Genomic DNA, 22,613 nt, shown 5'->3' with positions numbered 1-22,613 from the left:
CGTACCTGGCGTTCCTCTCGGAGCAGCCAGGTCAACTGTTAAGTTGGCCCATACCAACCCCCTCCCCTGAACCCTCCTCCCCTGAACCCTCCTCCCCGCCGGAATATCAACAAGTTCTCGCCAGAAGTTACAATTTCATTTAGGAAAGGAACGGAACCAATGTTAAACAGAGGTGAACAGTGGTGAACAGTGCTTAAGTCAGTGAGAACAACTCAACAGTAACAGTCGTACCCAAGTTAACCTTCACACAGTGAGGTCCCAGGTACCCAGTGATAACGGCCTGTGAGACCCAACAACAACCAGCGATGTGTTAATCCGTCTACGATAGGAAGGCCTGGGACCACACCTCACTCATATAACACCATCTGTGAGGGAATTACTACACCACATGTCCCTCATAACACCATATGTGAGGGAATTACTACACCACGTAGGTCCCTCATAACACCATCTGTGAGGGAATTACTACACCGGTCAGGCCCCTCATAACACCATCTGTGAGGGAATTACTACACCACGTGAGGCCCCTCATAACACCATCTGTGAGGGAATTACTACACCACGTGAGGTCCCTCATAACACCATCTGTGAGGGAATTACTACACCACGTGAGGTCCCTCATAACACCATCTGTGAGGGAATTACTACACCACGTGAGGCCCCTCATAACACCATCTGTGAGGGAATTACTACACCACGTGAGGTCCCTCATAACACCATCTGTGAGGGAGTTACTACACCACGTGAGGTCCCTCATAACACCATCTGTGAGGGAGTTACTACACCACGTGAGGCCCCTCATAACACCATCTGTGAGGTAATTACTACACCACGTGAGGTCCCTCATAACACCATCTGCGAGGGAATTACTACACCACGCCAGGTCCTTCATAATACCATCTGAGGGAACTACTACACCACGTGAGTTCCTCCTAACACCATCTGGGAGGGAGTTACTACACTACGTGTTTGCTGTTCAACACCTACATTAATCTGAATGTTCACTGTATGTTCCTTCACCTTTCTCTAATGAAGGCTTTTGTTAAACCACCAATGTATGTAATAAGTCATTTATGTCCAATGTATATTTTCAGCCTTCGGGCTGCAGAATTTTTTCAATAAACCGTTAATTATTATTATTATTATTATTACACACACACACATGTTCTGGTTCTCAGGTGCACCTAATTTTCTCACCTGACTATAGCCTCCTCATAAAGATTAGAATACCTGGTAACGGTCTGTCTGTGTTCCTGTCTGTCTGTCTCTCACTTAGTAACACCCGGATCACCTCTCTCAAGTCATCACCAGGTTGGGACATGACTAAGTTTATCAACATAGGCCTCAGTAACTCTCCCAGCTGAATATTTCAAGGTCTTTCTCTTTCTGTGTGTGTGTGTGTGTGTGTGTGTGTGTGTGTGTGTGTGTGTGTGTGTGCGTGCGCTGGTACTTGTTCAGTAATGTGGTGTTATCATGCTTACACAGAATCAACACTTTGGACCGGCAGCCCCCCTGACGAGAGGTACACTGAAGGGTTATATAAGGCTCAGGTGAGGTGAACACAAGGACCAGAAGGCGTGTGACCTCTGACTGGTGAGGATGTGCTTCAAGGGACGTCTCAAGGTGGTGGTGGTGGTGATGGTGGTGGTGACATCAACACTCACCTCCGCCCAACAGGATAACCTCCAGGCTATAGAATGTCCTTTCCCAGGTAAGTCCAAGTTTAAGTCCCCCAAAAAGTCCAGAAATGGATAAAAAAAATTAGTTAAGATGTCATGACCCCCCACCCCCTTTTTTATCCTATACCTCACCAGACTCCTCACTCACTCACTCCTACAATACCCCCCCCTCCCTCCGGTGAGACAGGTCGACGGAGGAAAGGTGACACACCACATTAGTCCTTCACATGTCCCCCAATACTGTCAATGCCTATGGCTATGGCCCGGCACTTGACATTATTAGGGGCCTGCCACGCTTTGCCATTAACAGATAAATTGTACCGGGAAATTTCCCCCCCACACACTCATCATTCCGTCACTTTATGTAACTTGCTGACAAAACCCATGACCCTTCAGGCTTTTACGCCCTTAATGCATGAGTCATAAAGGCAAGCATGAACTCCGCATGCTTCCCAGATGGGCGCTGTAAACGCTTCTGCGCTTCACCTTGCATAGGATGTAAGGGGGTGCCCAATAAACTAGCCCCCTCGTGAGCAATCTAAAAAAATCTATCCATCACTGTACACTAAATATGTTCTTCACACGCACACACACACACACACACACACACGCACAGTACCTCTTGGACTTATACTTGTAGAAGGTGGTGAAGGAGGTAAGTGAAGAGTGAAGGTGTGAGTGTGAGAACTTATACAGGTGTTAATGAGAGTGTTCCTACCTTATCTCTCTACCTTTCTCACGTTACGGTTAATTGAGGTTAGGTTAGGATAGGTTAGGTAAGGTTACGTTAGGTTAGGTTAGGTTAGGTTAGGTTAGGTTAGGTTAGGTTAGGTTAGGTTAGGTTAGGTTAGGTTACGTTAGGTTAGGTTAGGTTAGGTTAGGTATCACTTCACCTCAAGAATTAATGTGTTGGTGACGTCATCAGAGGGCCAGGAGGTGTCGTCAGAGGAAGAGTGCCATAAGTACACCGCCTGTCAGTGGACGGAGGGACGGTGCCACATGACAGACGACCGTCACGGCGGCTACCTCGTCGGCATCACTGAGGAGACGCCCAGGGGCTATAGGGTCAGTGTTTACTCTTGTTTCTACGTGTAAACAATGACGTCAGAGTAGACACAACGGTGTAAAATGATCCTCAATTGTTTTTATTCTGAACCTAAACATAAAACGTCATAAAAGTCTATCATACTCAAGGTGGTTAAGTCATCATACTCAGCGGTTATCATACTCAAGGGGTTAAGTCATCATACTCAAGGTGGTTAAGTCATCATACTCAAGGGGTTAAGTCATCATACTCAGCGGTTATCATACTCAAGGGGTTAAGTCATCATACTCAAGGTGGTTAAGTCATCATACTCAGCGGTTATCATACTCAAGGGGTTAAGTCATCATACTCAAGGTGGTTAAGTCATCATACTCAAGGGGTTAAGTCATCACACTCAAGGGGTTAAGGTTATTATTTACTAAGATAAAACCCTTAATATCAAGACCAAGACAGACAGGTGTACAAGAAGGACAATATTACAGGTGAACCTCGAGAAAGCCAACGACAAAGTGACTATGTTTGGAGGAGATGTAACTCAGCTGGTGTTTGAGGTCATCTATCACGAAAGTTACCACCTACAGGTCAAGGTAAGTGACCTGACCTACGTGTGTGATGTGTACAGTAGGTCATGTTTAGATAAGGAGCGTTACCTGACCTCCGTATGTGTAGGTCATGTTTAGATAAGGAGCGTTACCTGACCTCCGTATGTGTAGGTCATGTGTAGATAAGGAACGTTACCTGACCTCCGTATGTGTAGGTCATGTGTAAATAAGGAACGTTACCTGTCTCTCCTCACCTGTACACAGATCTATGACCTAGCCCAGGCGCGTTATGAGGTCCCAACACCTCTGTACCTCCCGGAGTCACCTGACGAAGAACACCTGTACGACGTGGGTGTTCAACCTGAAGGAGAACCTTTTAACTTCAACGTGACGAGGAAGTCAACTGGTACCACCGTGTATGTGTCTGTCTGTCTGTCTGTCTCTGTCTAATCTCACTGTCTCTCTGCTTCGTTATCAGATGAAGTAAAACAAAGCAAAACTAAACTATGATTGACCTGTTTAATTTACTTCGCCAGGTGAGCTTTACTATATTAACCTAACCTACCCTACCTTAACCTAACCTTTACATTAACAGGTTCCGTTCTATGGGTCCCCTTACATTTGAAGACCAATTTATCCAGCTCCACACCTGGCTCTGCTCCACCTACCTGTACGGCCTTGGGGAGAACACCCACCTATCGTTCAGGCATAAGTTCAACCCCAGATCTACCTTCCCAATCTTCGCCCGAGACCAACCTGTGGGCACGGTGAGGTCCTACTGTGTGTTGTGGTGGGTTAGGTTAGGGGGTGGTGGCCAGGTGTGTATACAAATGCCTCATTTTAACCTAACCTAACCTCGTACACACTAATCCCATGACCATACCTGTAGTTGTTTACCTGTGCAATATATAGAGAAGAAATATGATATAAACCTACATATTTATACCTATAATTACTGGTTTCTTATCTCCCTTCTCCATTTCCTTCCTTCCTACTTCTCTCATTCTTCCTTCCCTCTCCCCTCTTACCCTCTTCGTCTCCCTATACTTCTCCCTCTCCTTCCCTCTCCTCCCTCCCCCTCTCTCACCATCACAGACACCCATGAATGAGTACGGTCACCATCCTTACTACATGGTGATGGAGGATGATGACGGAAACTCCCATTCTGTGTTCCTCTATAATTCTAACGCCATGGGTGAGTTGTACAGGTGTTGGTATTGTGCAGGTGTAATAGTTGTACAGGTGTTGGTATTGTGCAGGTGTTGTATGAGCGTTGTTAGTGTATAGTTGTTGCTATTGTGTTGTAGAGGTGTGTTATTGAGTGGGTCAGGTGAGGCCAGGTGAGGTGGGGCCAGGTGAGGTGGGGCCAGGTGAGGTGGGGCCAGGTGAGGTGGGGCCAGGTGAGGTGGGGCCAGGTGAGGGGTGGGGCCAGGTGAGGTGGGGCCAGGTGAGGGAACAGGGCCAGGTGAGGGGTGGGGCCAGGTGAGGTGGGGCCAGGTGAGGTGAGGCCAGGTGAGGTGAGGCCAGGTGAGGTGAGGCCAGGTGAGGTGGGGCCAGGTGAGGTGGGGCCATAACTGACACTCGACTATGTGTTCCAACAGAATACTCGACCTATCAGCTGGAGGACAACACTCCAGCTCTCACTCTCAGAACAATTGGAGGAATAATCGACCTCCACTTCTTCCTCGGACCCTTCCCAGAGGACCTCACCATCCAGTACACCAACGTGAGTATCCTACGAGTGTCCTACGAGTGTCCTGTGAGTATCCTACGAGTATCCTGCGAGTGTCCTACGAGTGCCCTGTGAGTATCCTACGAGTGTCCTACGAGTGTCCTACGAGTATCCTGCGAGTATCCTACGAGTATCCTGCGAGTGAGTGAAAGATTTACACCCTAAGTCAGTGTGTTTATATGACTGACTGTTTGATTTTGTTTACATATCTGGCTAGCATTACTATTATCATCACCACCAGACATCATCGTCATCACCACTACCACAACTACCACCATTACCACCACCAGACACCATCCTCACCACCACCATTACACCACCCACCCCCACTACACACCATCATCACCACTACCACAACACCGTCACCACTACCCTCACCACGATCATCACTATTACAGATGGTGGGGACTCCGGCCTTCCCTCCGTACTGGTCACTAGGGTTCCAACTCTCTCGCTGGGGCTACAACTCAACCCAGGGAGTGAGGGAAGCCAGAGAGAGAATGAAGATCATGGGCATCCCGCAGGTCAGTTGTCTAGGTCAGGTACAATTAGTGTCTAGGTCAGGTAAAAAAGTTATCCAGGTGAGATGTGAAAGATACTCAACCTAACCAAATCTACCCCTAACCTAACCTAACCTAACCAAATCTACCCCTAACCTAACCTCACCTAACCTAACTTGCCTTACAGGACGTGCAGACTTGTGACATAGACTACATGTACCGGCACAGAGACTTTACCTACGATCCTGATAACTGGGGGGATTTACCTGAGCTTATCCAGGAGCTACACAACGACAAGCTCAAGGTTACTCTCATATTGGTAAGTGGCTCATTATACTCTACTGGTTCATTATACTCTACTATACATGCTCTACTGGTTCATTATACTCTACTGGTTCATTATACTCTACTATACATGCTGGACTGTATACCTGCATTATTTACATAGTATATATATGTACTTGTGGTAAACTTGTATGGTGAATTTACTGAATAAATACCCACCCACCTCTCTACCTACCCACCCACCTACCTACCTACCCACCTCTCTACCTACCCACCCACCTCTCTACCTACCCACCCACCTCTCTACCTACCTACCTACCTCTCTCTCTCAGGACCCAGCTCTGGTTATAGATTTCGACAACTATCCGCCGTCCAGCCGAGGGAAGGATTCTGACGTGTTTATCAAATGGTCGGATATTAACCTGGTACCGGATGACCAAGACCCGGCAGCTGACAACTATATGGTCGGTTACGTATGGCCGGATAATAAGACTGTCTTTCCGGACTTTCTCAAACCTGAAACTCAAACCTGGTGGAACAATGAAATCAAGCTCTTCCATGATGTAAGTTTGTTCCACACGATTCAAACTGATCCCTGATGTAAGTTTGTTCCACATGATAACTTGAACAAATACCAATAGATTTTTAACTAAGCTTGTCCACTCGATGTAAAAACCTCCTCCTGCAACCTCCTCCTCGAACCTCCTCCTCGAACTTCCCCCTCGAACCTCCTCCTCGAACCTCCTCCTCGAACCTCCTCCTCGAACCTCCTCCAACCTCCTCCTCGAACTTCCCCCTCGAACCTCCTCAAACCTCCTCCTCCAACAGATGCTAGATTTTGACGCCATCTGGATTGACATGAACGAGCCAGCTAATTTCGGTACCAACCTGGAGAAGCCTTGGAACTGGCCTCCTGATGAGCCTGCCTGGTCTCTCAAATGTCCTGATAACAAGTGGGACAATCCTCCTTATCCCACCATGATGATCAGAGTGGGTGACAATCAGAGCAAGAAGATCAGGTGAGGTAATCAGAGTAAGAAGATCAGGTGAGGTAATCAGATTAAGAAGATCAGGTCAGACAATCAGAGTGGTAGAAATAAGACAACTTTACTCATTGTGTTGATATTTTGTTTGTAAATGATGTAGTTTACAATTGTTTACGTATAATGTTTGTTTACAGTGACCACACCATCTGTATGTCCGGGAACCAGACAGATGGTGACAAGGTTTACTTACACTACAACGTTCACTCTCTCTACGGCTGGTCTGAGACTGTCGCTACTTACAAGTGGGTTAATGTCTTACTTTACTGCACTTACAAGCGTTTATAATGCATTTTACTGCCCGTATAAACGTTCATGATACGTTTTTACTCACTTATAAACGTTCTTAATGGCCTTAACTTAATAACAAACGTTAAGGATGCATTTTATTTACTTATAAACGTTTAAGATACATTTGTCTTATAATGAACTGAGGTCTATATAGTTAAGCTTTAAAATGCCTCTCCTGCCCGTAATGCCCCTTAATTAAGCTTTATAATGCCCCTACTGTCCGCCAGGCCCCTTAATTAAGCTTTATAATGCCCCTACTGCCCGCCAGGCCCTTTAATTAAGCTTTATAATGCCCCTACTGCCCGTGATGCCCCTTACTTAAGCGTTATAATGCCCCTCCTGCCCTCACAGCGCCCTGAAGGAGGTATTCCCAGACAAGAGACCCGTGGTACTGTCCCGGTCCACTTTCCCAGGCTCAGGTCAGTTCGCGGTCCACTGGCTGGGAGACAACTCTGCTGAGTGGTCCCAAATGCGCATGTCTATCATAGGTATGTCTTATGGCTTGTCTGAGCTGAGAGTAAACACTATTAATAAGACATATGACCTTTGCTAGCAAGATTTATGGCGGATTGGTGACTGTCTGTCTGATAGTAAATATTAAGACACAAGACTTATTGGATAATGATCCTTGTTAACTAGACATATGGCTGACTATCGACTCTCTGATGAACCTTTTTAATGATCCTTGTTAACTAGACATATGGCTGACTATCGACTATCTGATGAACCTTATTAAATGTCTAACATCTACCACATCTCATCAAGACATGGCTAATGAAATATCTGACCTCCCCTCACCTGTCACTCTACAGGTATGCTGGAGTTCACTATGTTTGGTCTTCCAATGGTTGGTGCTGACATATGTGGCTACTTCAACGAGCCAGATATGGAGATGTGCGCCAGATGGATGGAGCTTGGCTCGTTCTATCCGTTCAGGTGAGTGTCAAGTGTCGTTCTATCCGTTCAGGTGAGTGTCAAGTGTCGTTCTATCCGTTCAGGTGAGTGTCAAGCCATATCTCTCACTAATGTCTCTCAGAACGTCTCTTATAGCATCTCTGCCAGCCATATGTCTCACTAATGTCTCTCACACAGCCGTAACCACAACGCACAAGATACAGGAGCTCAAGACCCGGCGGCGTGGCCAGAAGTAGCGGAGATATCTCGCTACACCCTTAACATACGCTACTGCACTTCCCTTTTGCCTCAATTCTCTTCCCACAAAGGCGTGGTAGGAGAGAGAGAGAGAGAGAGAGAGAGAGAGAGAGAGAGAGAGAGAGAGAGAGAGAGAGAGAGAGAGAGACCTTTGCTACCATACATGTAAGTGTTAAATAAATCTGCTGATACTGTACCATGCTTTACACCTGTGGTCATGTTTACACCTACAGGAGCCATGTTTACACCTACAGGAGCCATGTTTACACCTACAGGAGCCATGTTTACACCTACAGGAGCCATGTTTACACCTACAGGAGCCATGTTTACACCTACAGGCACACATGCACGGACATTCTGTAGTCCGTCCTCTGCTGAGTGTCTTCCCCGAGGACCTGGCGGGGAGGGACGTTGACGACCAGTTTATGTGGGGAGATGGCCTGATGGTCGCCCCGGTACTCACCCAAGGAGCTACTGAGAGAGAGGTGTACTTCCCTCAGGTAAGTCCCTCACTCACTCACAAACATCTACTACCAAGAGAAAGTTCCTCAGATGTCTACTTCCCTCAGGTAAGTCCCTCCCTCACTCACAAACATCTACTACCAAGAGAAAGTTCCTCAGATGTCTACTTCCCTCAGGTAAGTCCCATCCCTCACTCACAAACATCTACTACCAAGAGAAAGTTCCTCAGATGTCTACTTCCCTCAGGTAAGTCCCATCCCTCACTCACAAACATCTACTACCAAGAGAAAGTTCGTCACTGTCCGTCTGTGTGTTCTACAGGCCTCCGCATCATAATTAACAACCCGTCAGAAATGTTAACTAAATATATTGTTATGTGTGGTAGTTAGGCCTTAAATCACCATGTTCTTTATCTAGTTCTTCACCTTATACTTCATATTGTTCATCACCTATTCCTCATCTTGTACATCATCTTCGTCACATTGTTCATCACCTTGTTCATCACGTTGTTCATCACCTTGTTCATCACATTGTTCATCACGTTGTTCATCACCTTGTTCACCTTGTTCATCACATTGTTCATCACGTTGTTCATCACAGGCTCTCTGGTACAACTTGGTGACAGGAGAGAAGACAGCCAGTGGGCCAGCGACCATTACTGTTGAAGCTCCGTTGGAAGTGATTCCGTTGTACATCAAAGGAGGTCGTATCCTTCCTAACCAAGTACCTGCTCTTAATACCGTGGACAGGTGAGATCTAGGCTAAGTGGTAGACTGTTCCATAGGTCTACTAACCTAAGTGGTAGACTGTTCCATAGGTCTACTAGCCTCTGTGTGAATATGTATTTCCTTATATTCGACTCCATGGTAACTTTCCTAGACATAGTCCCTAGTAAGACCCCCACTATCAATCCTAGCTTTACCTCCCTAGCAAGACCCCCAATCCTAGCTTTACCTCCCTAGCAAGACCCCCAATCCTAGCTTTACCTCCCTAGCAAGACCCCCCAATCCTAGCTTTACCTCCCTAGCAAGACCCCCCAATCCTAGCTTTACCTCCCTAGCAAGACCCCCAACTGACAAACACTCTCAACAGTCGACAGAACCCACTTGGGCTGACGGTAGCTCTGGACGGGAACAAGACAGCTTCAGGTGACCTGTTCTGGGATTCAGGTGACGGTGAACACCACATGTCTACTATGTATATGAGCAAGATGGCTTACTATCAGGTGAGTGGTCATGAGCAAGATGGCTTACTATCAGGTGAGTGGTCTACTATCACGAGTTACTACTGATGGAAGGATTGTAAGGGAAATACTATTTATGGTGGGGTAGTCCATACAGTAGTAGTTCACTGTATAATGATAGTTAATAATAGTGATAATACAATACTAGCGATAATACAGTAATAGTGATAATACAGTACTAGTGATAATACCACAATACAATGATATAGTACCGAGAGTTAACCTAACCTAACCTAACCACAGGATGAGCTGACCACGCGTATCATGCACGGGGAGGACACTGTAGCAGGACTCTACATCGACAACATCGACATCTACGGCTTCCCGCAGGACCCGAGGGATATCAATGTAAACAACGTGACCATCCCGACGGAGGACTGGAACTTTGTTGCCGACAGACAAGTTTTGTCCATCACCCTACACGCCCCCCTCGGGGAGTCTCTCAACATCAAGATTCTGTATGATGAAAGTCCTTAGACCTGGACCTGGCCCCTGGGCCTAGCCACTAGACCTGGGGCCCTGGACCTAGCCACTAGACCTGGGGCCCTGGACCTAGTCCCTAGACCTACCCCTGGACCTGGCCACTAGACCTGGGGCCCTGGACCTAGTCCCTAGACCTGCCCACTGTAGGGTAACCATTGTCATTAATAGTGTAAGTGGTCATAGCTCCATAACCACCCACGTCAATAAGGGTCACATTCGTTTTTAACAGAAATAAATACACAATATAAACCTATTTTAGTTATCAATTTCCCGTAATGACATGAAACGAATCTTTACCCGAGGTGGTTGAGGTTAGGTTAGGTTTACAACCAACTAAACGTTATTATCACCTGACGAAGATGATAAATATAACGTCGTGATCTATAATACAGGAGTCATCCCTTATATTATAGCCTTACAGAAAATGGTCCACACAGAGTAACTTAAGAATATGACTCGAAACTTAAGAAAATATTATACACAAGAGAAAAATAAATGATAATATACATGAGGCTATAACAGAGGTTTTAACTATAGGAGTCTATTTACTTTATCCAATACTGTTCTTGATTCCATAGCTTGAGCTGGTACTGTTCCATAGGTCTACTTGAGCTGGTATATTGTTCCATAGGTCTACTTGAGCTGGTATATTGTTCCATAGGTCTACTTGAGCTGGTAGACTGTTCCATAGGACTACTTGAGCTGGTATATTGTTCCATAGGTCTACTTGAGCTGGTATATTGTTCCATAGGTCTACTTGAGCTGGTAGATTGTTCCATAGGTCTACTTGAGCTGGTAGGCTGTTCCATAGGTCTACTTGAGCTGGTAGGCTGTTCCATAGGTCTACCAGCCTCTGTGTGAAGAAGTATTTCCTTATGTTCTTTCTTCATGATAACTTAGCCAGCTTGTAGTCATCTCCTCTCGTGTTGATGGTGCGTAACATGACAAAGACATGACCCGGGTTAATATTGTCCATCACTTTCAGGATTTGCAAAATGTTTCAGTGAGATCTACCTTATCGGGTCTTGTCTGTGTTAGGCCTAGGCTCCTCAGACCACTTGGGTAATACAGGAACGTTCAGGAATAATAAGGTACTTAAATTATACTGGTAAGTGTATTTTAGTGTTACGAGCGGTTAATAAATACTAGGTTAGGTTAATGTATTAGTCTAAGAGGTTTGGTTAGGTTAATGTATTAGTCTAAGAGGTTTGGTTAGGTTAATGTATTAGTGTACAGGGGGTTAATAAAATACCAGGTAAGGTTTGCTGAAGCACGTATTAGTGTACAGGGGGTTAATAAAATACCAGGTAAGTGTATAACAAAACACTTTATTTATGGCGATGATGAAAAAACTTGGCCACGATGAGACACTTAATAAAATAATAATAATAAATATATCAAGTGAAGTTTAAGTGTGTTAACTTGTGTCTGAAGATGTGTGTGTGTGTGTGTGTGTGTGTGTGTGTGTGTGTGTGTGTGTGTGTGTGTGTGTGTGAACGAGATCTATGTTCTGTGTTCACCAACTTAAATTTCAGTGACAAACCAACAATGAATTCACACACACACACACACACATATCTCTTCAGCTGTCCTAATTGGCTCTTTCATATAATTTACCTTTAAAAAAATTTAACTTAAAATTCTGGTTATTGTGTTTTATAGTTAATGAGGGAATGGAATTAACCTGTTCAAGATGGCGTCAATATTATACGGAGACTCGACCTTAACTAGATACGTTCATTTAAAACGTATTTAGTTAAGGTAGAGTCTCAGTGTTAAGTGAAGGTATCTAGTTAAGGTAGAGTCTCAGTGCTAAGTGAAGGTATCTAGTTAAGGTAGAGTCTCAGTGTTAAGTGAAGGTATCTAGTTAAGGTAGAGTCTCAGTGTTAAGTGAAGGTATCTAGTTAAGGTAGAGTCTCAGTGCTAAGTGAAGGTATCTAGTTAAGGTAGAGTCTCAGTGTTAAGTGAAGGTATCTAGTTAAGGTAGAGTCTCGGTGTTAAGTGAAGGTATCTAGTTAAGGTAGAGTCTCGGTGTTAAGTGAAGGTATTTAGTTAAGGTAGAGTCTTATAATAAGCCCCAGTCTTAACTTTCCCAGTCCTAATAGGCCCAGAGTCTAATAGGCCCCAGTCCGATTAGACCCCTGACCTAATAGGCTCCAGTTCTAATAGGCTCTAATCCTAATAGGTTCCAGTTCTAATAGGCTCCCAGTCCTAATAGGCCCAGACCTAATAGGCTCAGTCCTAATAGACCCCAGTTCTAATTAACCGTAATACTAATAGGCCCCAGTCCTCATTAACCTACTCAAATTACTCTTCAAATGGCTCAAACTACACTGAGAGTCCACCATAACTACTTGTGTTTATTTACCTAAGAACTAACACAGTTAAATTGATGCTTATATGTGTATACCTGTCGACTAAGCTCCGCCCCCTTTCTAGCGTCCTTAGCAACCACCAAAATCCATGGAATCTGATTGGTTACTGGTTGCTAAGTAAGTGACATCACTCACTTATTACCCAATCATCTTACAGCCTGACAAAACACATAATGTAAACAATGACAGATGAAAACTTATGACAGATGTGAATAATGAATGATAAAGAAACTTAACGAATTATTTTGCAACTTTTAACAAAATACGAACATGAAAAACACACATACGATACTACCAATAATTTTATATTTTTTTTTTTAGTAATTTTACAGGTTACAGAATCTTCCTAAAACACGGCTGTAATATACGTAAAAGGTAGACTACTGTAATATATAATTCCCTTTACTGTAATACCAACTTTGAGATATTACAAATTACATTTAAATGTAATGGAAACGTAATTGAAATTGATATACAGGTGTAATAGTTCGCAATTAATTAATATAACTCGAAATAGGCATCAAATTATTATTATTATTATTATCATTACTATTATTACTATTATTATTATTATTATTATTATCATCATTATTATCATTATTAAACTAGACATATATTACATCTAAAGTATAATAATCAATTTCATTCACTCATTATCTATTACATTTAAGGTTAATTACCTAGTGAAGGAATTAATTACCTTTTAAGCAAGCCACAGCCGCTGACTAACACCTGTGATAACTAACGTGACAATACACCATTAATTACAGGGGCGTGTGGGCGTGATAACGAGTGTGTGTGTTAATTGGGGGTGACTGTTGCGGTGTGAAGTATCCCAACTTAACAGGGTGGCTGGTCAAATGGGGCCCTAGTTCTGATGGCTGCTGAGTCCTATTGGGCCCCAGCTGTAATGTGTGCTGAGTCCTATTGGGCCCCAGCTGTAATGTGTGCTGAGTCCTATTGGGCCCCAGCTGTAATGTGTGCTGAGTCCTACTGGGCCCCAGCTGTAATGTGTGCTGAGTCCTACTGGGCCCCAGCTGTAATGTGTGCCGAGTCCTATTGGGCCCCAGCTGTAATGTGTGCTGAGTCCTATTGGGCCCCAGCTGTAATGTGTGCTGAGTCCTACTGGGCCCCAGTTGTAATGTGTACTCATGAGTCCTACTGGGCCCCAGTTACCGTGTGCTGAGTCCCACTGGGCCCCCAGCAGCTGTACTGTGTGTTGAGTCCCATTGGCCCAGCTGTAATGTGTGCTGAGTCCCATTGGCCCCAGCTGTAATGTGTGTGCTGAGTCCTACTTGGCCCCAGCTGTAATGTGTACTGAGTCCTACTGGGCCCCAGCTGTAATGTGTGCCGAGTCCTACTGGGCCCCAGCTGTAATGTGTGCCGAGTCCTACTGGGCCCCAGCTGTAATGTGTACTGAGTCCTACTGGGCCCCAGCTGTAATGTGTGAATGGGTCCCAATTATATTGCAGGTTAGGTCTAGTGGTTAGGATAGGTTAGGAAAGGTTACGTTAGTTTACGTTACGTTGGTGTAGGTTAGACTAGGTTAGGTCACAGGGTATAAGGTTAGGTTAGGTTACGCTGGAGTAGGTTAGACTAGGTTAGGTCACAGGGTATAAGGTTAGGTTAGGTTACGTTGGAGTAGGTTAGACTAGGTTAGGTCACAGGGTATAAGGTCAGGTTAGGTTACGTTGGTGTAGGTTAGACTAGGTTAGATCACAGGGTATAAGGTCAGGTTAGGTTACGTTGGAGTAGGTTAGACTAGGTTAGGTCACAGGGTATAAGGTTAGGTTACGTTGGAGTAGGTTAGACTAGGTTAGGTCACAGGGTATAAGGTCAGGTTAGGTTACGTTGGTGTAGGTTAGACTAGGTTAGGTCACAGGGTATAAGGTTAGGTTAGGTTACGTTGGTGTAGGTTAGACTAGGTTAGGCCACAGGGTATAAGGTCAGGTCAGGTTAGTGTGGCACTCTTAGCAGTAGGGCTCACCTGGCACCCAACCCTTGGCAGTGTCCCTCATTATCACACCTGGCACCCTCCTTCAATAGCTGCCATACATTCTCAACTACTTCCATACTACATGACGCTGCTGACGGTGCTGACGGCTGACAAGACTAATATATTCACAACTGACACGTAACATCAAATAACAACTGAACGAAGCAAAAATATAAAAGCCATTGGTTAAGTTATGGACCAACCAGGAGTTATGTCAGCGTTGGTTAGGTTAGGTTAGTTTCAGTAAGGTGAGGTGAGGTGAGGTGAGGTAAGGTTAAGTAGGTGAGGTGAGGTAAGGTTAAGTAGGTTAGGTCAGGTCAGGGTAGGATAGGTTAGGTTAGGTTAGGTTAGGTTAAGTCAGGTCAGGTCAGGGTAGGATAGGTTAGGTTAGGTTATAATTTTGTAGCTGTGAGAGGCACCCTGGCCCTCACAGTGCCAACTAAGTAAATTCTACAAGACCTTCACCGTTGAGATGTATATATAGCTCTCAATAAACACTACTACTGCATTAAATGATGTACATGATGATTAAGGAAGTAAATTTTGATGTATATATAAATATTTACACGAATATATATGACTGATAGTTGTTAATAGTGAAGATTATAAGAATATACAGCGAAAAATATCTCGTGGTGAAGAGCTGTTGGATGACTCTTACCTTTGTGGATTCCAGTTTACCATTAGCAAAAATATTAATAATTTCTTCACACTAACACCTAGTATAATATAGCTAGAGTTATATTAAGAGTGCTTCGTTATCCACTAACACACACACACACGCACACACACACGCACACACACACACACACACGCACGCACGCACGCACGCACATACATGAACCGTTAATTATTATTATTATTATTATTATTATTATTATACATCTTCTTACCCTTTACTCTTTCCCCTTCTCTCCCTTACTCCTCCCTTCCCCCTCCCTTCCCCCTCCCTATCCCCCTCCCTATCCCCCCCTCCATACAGTACAGTAAATCACCCACACCTAGACCCTAACCTAACCTAACCTGTATCACCTCTGGCTATTTAATCTGTCTAATTACTTAATCACCCTAATTACTTATTCACCCTAATTACTTAAAAACACCTAAGAGTTCAGAAACATTATGACAATTTCCTGGAAATTGATTGGTTGCTGAGTGAATCACCTATCAACCAATCAGCTTCCGTGAATTGTGAAGGCTGTTACGGGTTCCATAGATAGATAGATAGATAGATAGATAGATAGATAGATAGATAGATAGATAGATAGATAGATAGATAGATAGATAGATAGATAGATAGATAGATAGATAGATAGATAGATAGATAGATAGATAGATATCCTAAAACAAACCACATCCTTCAAGGGTTCCTACCTACCCACACACACACACACACACACACACACTGTATTTTCTCCCCTACACTCATACACCTACACACATACATACAGAAATACAACCCTAATATAAGTATGTGTTGTATTAAGTTGTATATCATTCACAACACTTGTCTTAATCACTTGTGTGTAAAGTGTGTAAAATTATTGTGTTATAAATTTCACAACTTTTTTTTTTCACAAGATTTCACAAGTGTAATTTAAGTATATTATGGAAGGTATATTATATATATTCTATGACAAATTATACATATCAATTATTATTATAGGTCATATTATAGCTAATTATTATTCACTGGTGTATATTAATTATCTCAATTAATTAATATACCTTTACCCTTTCAATACCTTCCTACCTTCAATTAATACCTGTGCATAGTGTAAGCTTTCAATTCAATTACTCAAGTCATTTTTTTTCATATACTTATATAAGAAATTAACTCTAAATGACTTCATTAATTCTTATAATACAGTTTAATACATCATACAGTATTTGTAATACAGTTTCTCAATACTGTATGGGTAGTGTATTATACAATGAATACATTCTTGAGTCTATTTACCTGTATTGTATCATAAATTGGGTACCCTTAACAATAAATTCTCTTGAACAAATACATTACAATACAAAACCAAATTTATGAATACATTTTTAAATCTGGTTAACCCAAATTCTAATTCCAAGTCTTCTGTCGTAACAATATTTCACAACAGGAGTCAATTATAAACAGTATGACCAATAAACCTCTAATTACAACATAACTTTAGTCTTGTAGTTACAGATAGAGTTGTTATATCGTCTCTTGTTACAACATTCCACAACAGGACAAAATTATGTATATTTTTTATCAAGTTATCACCAGTTACATGTTATCCAGTTGGTAAATTGGTCTAGGTGAAATAATCTACCTTGATATATCACCTGTTAACACCTTTAATTAGTAGAAATACCTGTTTAATAATCTATATGACAGGTTGATGATCACCTTAATAGAAATAATAACTTAGGTGTCTGTTGTTATTTGGGAAATTTGTTTTACTGTAGATAATAATAGCCAATAATAGCTTATATTGACTTGCTGCTATGCTACTACTATTACTACTGTATTATCATTATTACTGTGCTTTTACTACTACTACTATTATTATTACTACTACTACTACTACTACTACTACTATTTTTATCATTACTACTACTACTGTATTATCATTATTATTGTGCCTTTACTACTTCTACTATTACTACTACTACAACTACTTCTTTATGACTTCATCTCAAAGAACTACAACTGTTCCTTACCATATTTTTCGACAACTGAAATATATTTAAGTAAGTTCTACCTTCTAAATCTACTTCACCTCTGAACTAGACACGGACCTTGACCAAAACATCATATAGCTCTCTGTTAGGATGACGGGGCCTTTGCTAGGATGATGGGGCCTTTCCTAGGATGATGGGGCCTTTGCTAGGATGATGGGGCCTTTGCTAGGATGATGGGGCCTTTCCTAGGATGATGGGGCCTTTGCTAGGATGTTGAGACCCTTTGCTAGGATTCTGTGCCCTTTGCTAAGATGTTGGAGGCCCTTTGCTAGGATTATGTGCCCTTTGCTAGGGTGATGTCCCCTTGATAGGATGCGGCAGGTTAATACATTTTTTAACCATTACAAACTACCAAACATATCCTTTCTTACCATTTTCTATGTAAGGATGATGTCACCTTCCTAGGATGATGTCTCCTTAGCTAGGATGATGTCCACCTTGGTAGGATGATGTCCACCTTGGTAGGATGATGTCCACCTTGCTAGGACAATACGCCCTTCCAATAGGATACGTTCTTACTTGAGAGAAGGAGGCTCTTGGGGCCATGGCAGATGAAATAGGACCTTATTTTACTCTGCAGGAAGGATGTGTCCTCACTAGGAAGCTGCTGTAGGTAGGATGTGTCCCCACTAGGAAGCTGCTGTCGGTAGGATGTGTCCCCACTAGGAAGCTGCTGTAGGGGGGCTCTGTGTGACCTCCTGACAGATCTCAACAAAGGCTGGGTCACGCATCACATCACGAATCATATCCTTTAACATGAAGTACCTGGGGACTATTGGGTACATCTTGCTCTCCACGTAATCATCCTGTAAAGGTGAATTGGGTAGTTAGTTGTGGTGTGGGGGGGAGGGGAGGGGAGGGAGTGGTAGGTAGGGGAGGGTAGGGTAGGTAGGAGGAAGGTAGGGTAGAGGAAGGTAGGGTAGAGGAAGGTAGGGTAGAGGAAGGGGGGTAGGGGGTAGGGAGAGGAAGGGGAGGAGGGAGGGGAGGGGAGGGAGGAGGGGAGGGGAGGGGAGGAGGGAGGTGGGAGGGTAAGGCAGGGTAGGGAGGGTAGGGTAGGTTAATAACAACAACAGGTATTCCCTCCACCACAACCAGAGTTACTATAACACTCCCACAACTCACAACAACAACCATCACCTTGAGTTCTCGCATGAGGGTTCTGAGTGATGAGTACTTCCTCAGGTAACGAAACAGCTCATTAGTCAGGCAGGTGTTCTCTTCTAAGACCTGCGAGGTGGTCATCCCTGCAACACACAGTCAACATTATAGACGCTTTTGCAACACATACTCAATATTAGGGACACTTTTGCAACACACAGATAATATTAAGCGTCGTTTGTGCATCATACATTAATAATTGCAGCAACTGATGACAATAATAAACAGTGATAGTTATGAAAGCTTTTGGGTGATGTTGGCGGCTCTGTACTGGAGAGAGAGAGAGAGAGAGAGAGAGAGAGAGAGAGAGAGAGAGAGAGAGAGAGAGAGAGAGAGAGAGAGCCTGACCACACAACATCCTCACATGGGGTTGACTCAACTCCCTACACACACACACACACACACACACACACACACACACACACACACACACACACACACACACACACACACACACACTGCCAGCTAAGCAAGGCTTCCTGAGGCATCAGAGGGCTTACACTTGACTTCACTTCCCACCACCAGCTGGCCAGACATCCAGGTGGCTTCAGGGGAGGAGGGAAGGGGGAGAGGAGGAAGGGGGAGAGGGAGGTGTGAGAGATAAGGAGGGGGAGGAAGGGAGGGCAGGGGAGGAGATGGGAGAGTGTAGGAGGAGGCATGAGGGGAAAGGGTGCGGAAGGAAGGAGGATGTGAGGGAGGAGGAAGGAGGGAGAGAAAGGGGGAGAGAAGGGGGGAAGGGGGAGAGAAGAGGGAAGGGGGAGGAGAAGGGGGGAGAGAAGGGGAAGGGGGAGAGAAGGGGGGGAAGGGGAGAGAAGGGGGGAAGGAGGAGAGAAGGGGGATAAGGGAAGAGGGTAAGGCAAAGGAGGAGAAAAGGGAATGGGTGAGAGATATGAAGGATAGGTCAGGGGAATTCAAAAGTGGTGGGCTAAAGATAAGTGGGAGGGGCTAAAGATAAGTGGGAGGGCTAGATAAGTGGAGGGGCTAAAGATAAGTGGGAGGGGCTAAAGATAAGTGGAGGGGCTCATGACAGCAAGTGGAGCTAGGAGATAAGGGGCGGAGCTATTGATAAAGGGGAGGAGCATGACAAGAGGATGGTGTTTTAATGACTACATTAGGACACACACACACACACACACACACACACACACACACACACACACACACACACACACACACACACACACATTCCTACCGAGTCCTAATCCATCTTAATCTAATAAGGAGGATTAGAGTTAATTAGGGCCATTGGACCAATCGTGGTGGTGGGATTAGGTGAAGAAGCTGACGGATTATGGTCTATTGGAATGTGAGTCACCAGTGTACCTTGTGAGTCACCACTGTACCTTGTGAGTCACCATTGTACCTTGTGAGTCACCAGTGTACCTTGTGAGTCACCATTGTACCTTGTGAGTCACCATTGTACCTTGTGAGTCACCATTGTACCTTGTGAGTCACCATTGTACCTTGTGAGTCACCATTGTACCTTGTGAGTCACCAGTGTACCTTAGAGTCACCAGGTGTACCTTTGTGAGTCACCATTGTACCTCAGGAGTCACCACTGTACTCAGAGTCACCACTGTACCTTGTGAGTCACTCACTGCACCAGAGTCACCATTGTACCTTGTGAGTCACCATTGTACCTTGTGAGTCACCATTGTACCTTGTGAGTCACCATTGTACCTTGTGAGTCACCATTGTACCTTGTGAGTCACCATTGTACCTTGTGAGTCACCAGTGTACCTTGTGAGTCACCACTGTACCTTGTGAGTCACCACTGTACCTTGTGAGTCACCACTGTACCTTGTGAGTCACCAGTGTACCTTGTAAGTCACCACTGTACCTTGTGAGTCACCAATATACCCCCATGACTCACCAACTAACCCCCACGACTCACCATTAAGCCTCTGGGAGTTCTCTCTCTTCCTCTCCTCCTCCTGGTCGGCTCTGTGGCTCTTCTCCGCCTGCTCTTGTGACCGCTGACTCTTCTCCACGATGGTACACGCCCTCAGGACATAGGCCAACACGGGTTCCTGTTTATCCTGGCGGGGGACATCCAGTAGCTGCCAGTACTCCGTCTCAAGCCTCACCACCTCCTGTAGTCATGATGATGGTGGTGGTGGTATTTACGTCATTAACAGCAGGAAAAATAACAGTAATGATGTCAAGAATATTAGTAATGATGTCAAGAATATTAGTAATGATGTCAAGAATATTAGTAATGATGTCAAGAATAATAGTACGATGTCAATAATATTAGTAATGAGATGTCAATACAATAGTACAATGTGTGTGTGTGTGTGTGTGTGTGTGTGTGTGTGTGTGTGTGTGTGTGTGTGTGTGTGTGTGTGTGTGTGTGTGTGTGTGTCAGATATAACTCCTTAACACTCAGGGCTTCTCATTAACATTTTAAACCTCTCAGATCTCCCAACTTTTGAATACTTTATGAACCTACATTAAGGAGGCGTATTTAACACATTTAAGCAGATGGTAAAAATGTGTCTGAACCTAACCTAACCCACACACCTTAAAATAATACCTTACCTTAAAATTTAGCTAAAACACCCATAAAACACCCTAAAACAAACCCCTTACCTTAAAATTCACCTAAAACACCAATAAAAAAAACCCTAAAACAAGCCCCTTACCTTAAAATTTACCTAAAACACCCCTAAAAAAACCTAAAACAAGCCCCTTAAATTAAAATTCACCTGAACTCACCTTAATCATTGCCTTGAGAAGCGAATACCTGGCGAAGACGTTCCAGGTGGTCTTGCTATGGTTATACTGAGTGTGTAACGTCAGGAGAGCCGACCGTGCCGTCTCATAAGCTTCCTCTAGACGGTTCCTGACAGCTCGTAGACGGTGATTGGTGGCGATGGCGTCGTCTCGTGTCTGTCCATCAGCTGTGAGAGATGAGAGAGATAGAGTAAGTTAGAGATAGTAGTGAGGGCTAAATCATGATAGACTACTTTAGGCTACGAGACTCGAAGGTTACAAGACCCTGTAGGTGGAGGTCTCGTGAGGCCAGCAACACTCTGAATGGATCTTCTCAATTTACTGGTAATTTCGCCTCTTGGCCTCTGGCGTAGAGGGTGGACACTGACCTCCCCCCTCCTTCATTTTCTCTCTCCTCTCCTCCCTACCTCGTTCATTTTCCTTCCCCCTCACTCCATCATTCTCTTCCTATTTACTTCATTCCCTCCCTTCGTCCCTCTCTCTCCCCATCCTTCCTTCCCTTCCTCACCCTCTCTCTCACAGGTAAATCATCAGTATTGGAGACTGTCTGCAGATGATTATGTGTGTGTGTGTGTTTGACTGACTGACTGACGGGGTAAGTCCCACAGAAGACAGTCAGTTGCTCAGGTAATCGTCTTCCAGGTGTCTCATTACCAGGAAGATCTACCACAGGTGAGAGGTGAGGGGGAGGAGGAGGAGGAGGAAGAAGGAAGAAGGAAGTATAAGTTTTCCTTGATCTCTCTCTCTCTCTCTCTCTCTCTCTCTCTCTCTCGGTATAAGACACGGGGTCAAAGAGGAGGTCAAGTCAGTGGTTGTTCGTGTATTCAATTTGACGTCCTATTACCTGGGTCTTGCACAGGTGAGGGAGTGTCTACAGGTGAGGGGTGAGAGGGGTGTCTACAGGTGAGGTGAGGTGTCTACAGGTGAGGTGAGAGGGGTGTCTACAGGTGGGTGAGAGGGTGTCTACAGGTGGGTGAGGTGTCTACAGGTGAGGATGTCTACACGTGGGTGAGAGGGGGTGTCTACAGGTGGGTGATAGGGGTGTCTACAGGTGGGGGTGAGGGGGTATCAAAAGTGGGTAGGGGTATAACAAAGGGGTGTGTAAGGGGTATAACCAAAGGGGTGTAGGGGTATAACCAAAGGGGTGTAAGGAGGGTTCAACACCTCTCCATC

The 22,613-nt window shown here is 44.3% G+C and overlaps 2 protein-coding genes across 3 annotated transcripts in view; one reads left to right on the top strand and one right to left on the bottom strand.

Moving 5' to 3' along the window:
- Positions 1-1,555: 1,555 nt before the first annotated feature.
- On the top strand, positions 1,556-10,710 carry LOC121865991 (sucrase-isomaltase, intestinal-like). The gene is made up of 19 exons (XM_042365564.1): positions 1,556-1,711; positions 2,605-2,744; positions 3,207-3,311; positions 3,531-3,682; positions 3,862-4,033; positions 4,362-4,461; positions 4,868-4,992; positions 5,397-5,522; positions 5,686-5,817; positions 6,116-6,346; positions 6,612-6,802; positions 6,964-7,071; positions 7,469-7,605; positions 7,930-8,053; positions 8,210-8,345; positions 8,608-8,769; positions 9,332-9,480; positions 9,824-9,956; positions 10,218-10,710. The coding sequence occupies exons 1-19, from the start codon at positions 1,600-1,602 to the stop codon at positions 10,449-10,451; spliced, it is 2,769 nt and encodes a 922-aa protein (XP_042221498.1). The 5' UTR covers positions 1,556-1,599; the 3' UTR covers positions 10,452-10,710.
- Positions 10,711-15,818: 5,108 nt separating this feature from the next.
- LOC121865989 overlaps positions 15,819-22,613 on the bottom strand; it is a 49,837-nt gene continuing 43,042 nt past the window's right edge. For both annotated transcript variants that reach the window (XM_042365562.1, XM_042365563.1), the window contains exons 3-6: positions 21,423-21,607; positions 20,599-20,797; positions 18,684-18,790; positions 15,819-18,352 (exon numbers count right to left, since the gene is read on the bottom strand). In XM_042365562.1, coding sequence (XP_042221496.1) covers positions 18,209-18,352; positions 18,684-18,790; positions 20,599-20,797; positions 21,423-21,607 — 635 coding nt within the window. In that variant the 3' untranslated portion in view covers positions 15,819-18,208. The remainder of the gene's footprint in view (positions 18,353-18,683; positions 18,791-20,598; positions 20,798-21,422; positions 21,608-22,613) is intronic.

The sequence above is a fragment of the Homarus americanus genome, unplaced genomic scaffold, assembly GCF_018991925.1.
Source record: "Homarus americanus isolate GMGI-L3 unplaced genomic scaffold, GMGI_Hamer_2.0 scaffold37585, whole genome shotgun sequence".
In the NCBI taxonomy this organism is placed as follows: Eukaryota; Metazoa; Arthropoda; class Malacostraca; order Decapoda; family Nephropidae; genus Homarus; species Homarus americanus.
This window is presented reverse-complemented; position numbering and strand designations above follow the sequence as displayed.

Excerpts from the sequence above, each read along its gene's own strand:
- LOC121865991 (XM_042365564.1), top strand. The coding sequence starts at position 1,600 with ATGTGCTTCAAGGGACGTCTCAAGGTGGTGGTGGTGGTGATGGTGGTG. Across the intron at positions 2,745-3,206 it reads AGACGCCCAGGGGCTATAGG|GTGAACCTCGAGAAAGCCAA; the intron begins GTCAGTGTTTAC and ends ACAATATTACAG. Across the intron at positions 5,523-5,685 it reads AGATCATGGGCATCCCGCAG|GACGTGCAGACTTGTGACAT; the intron begins GTCAGTTGTCTA and ends CTTGCCTTACAG.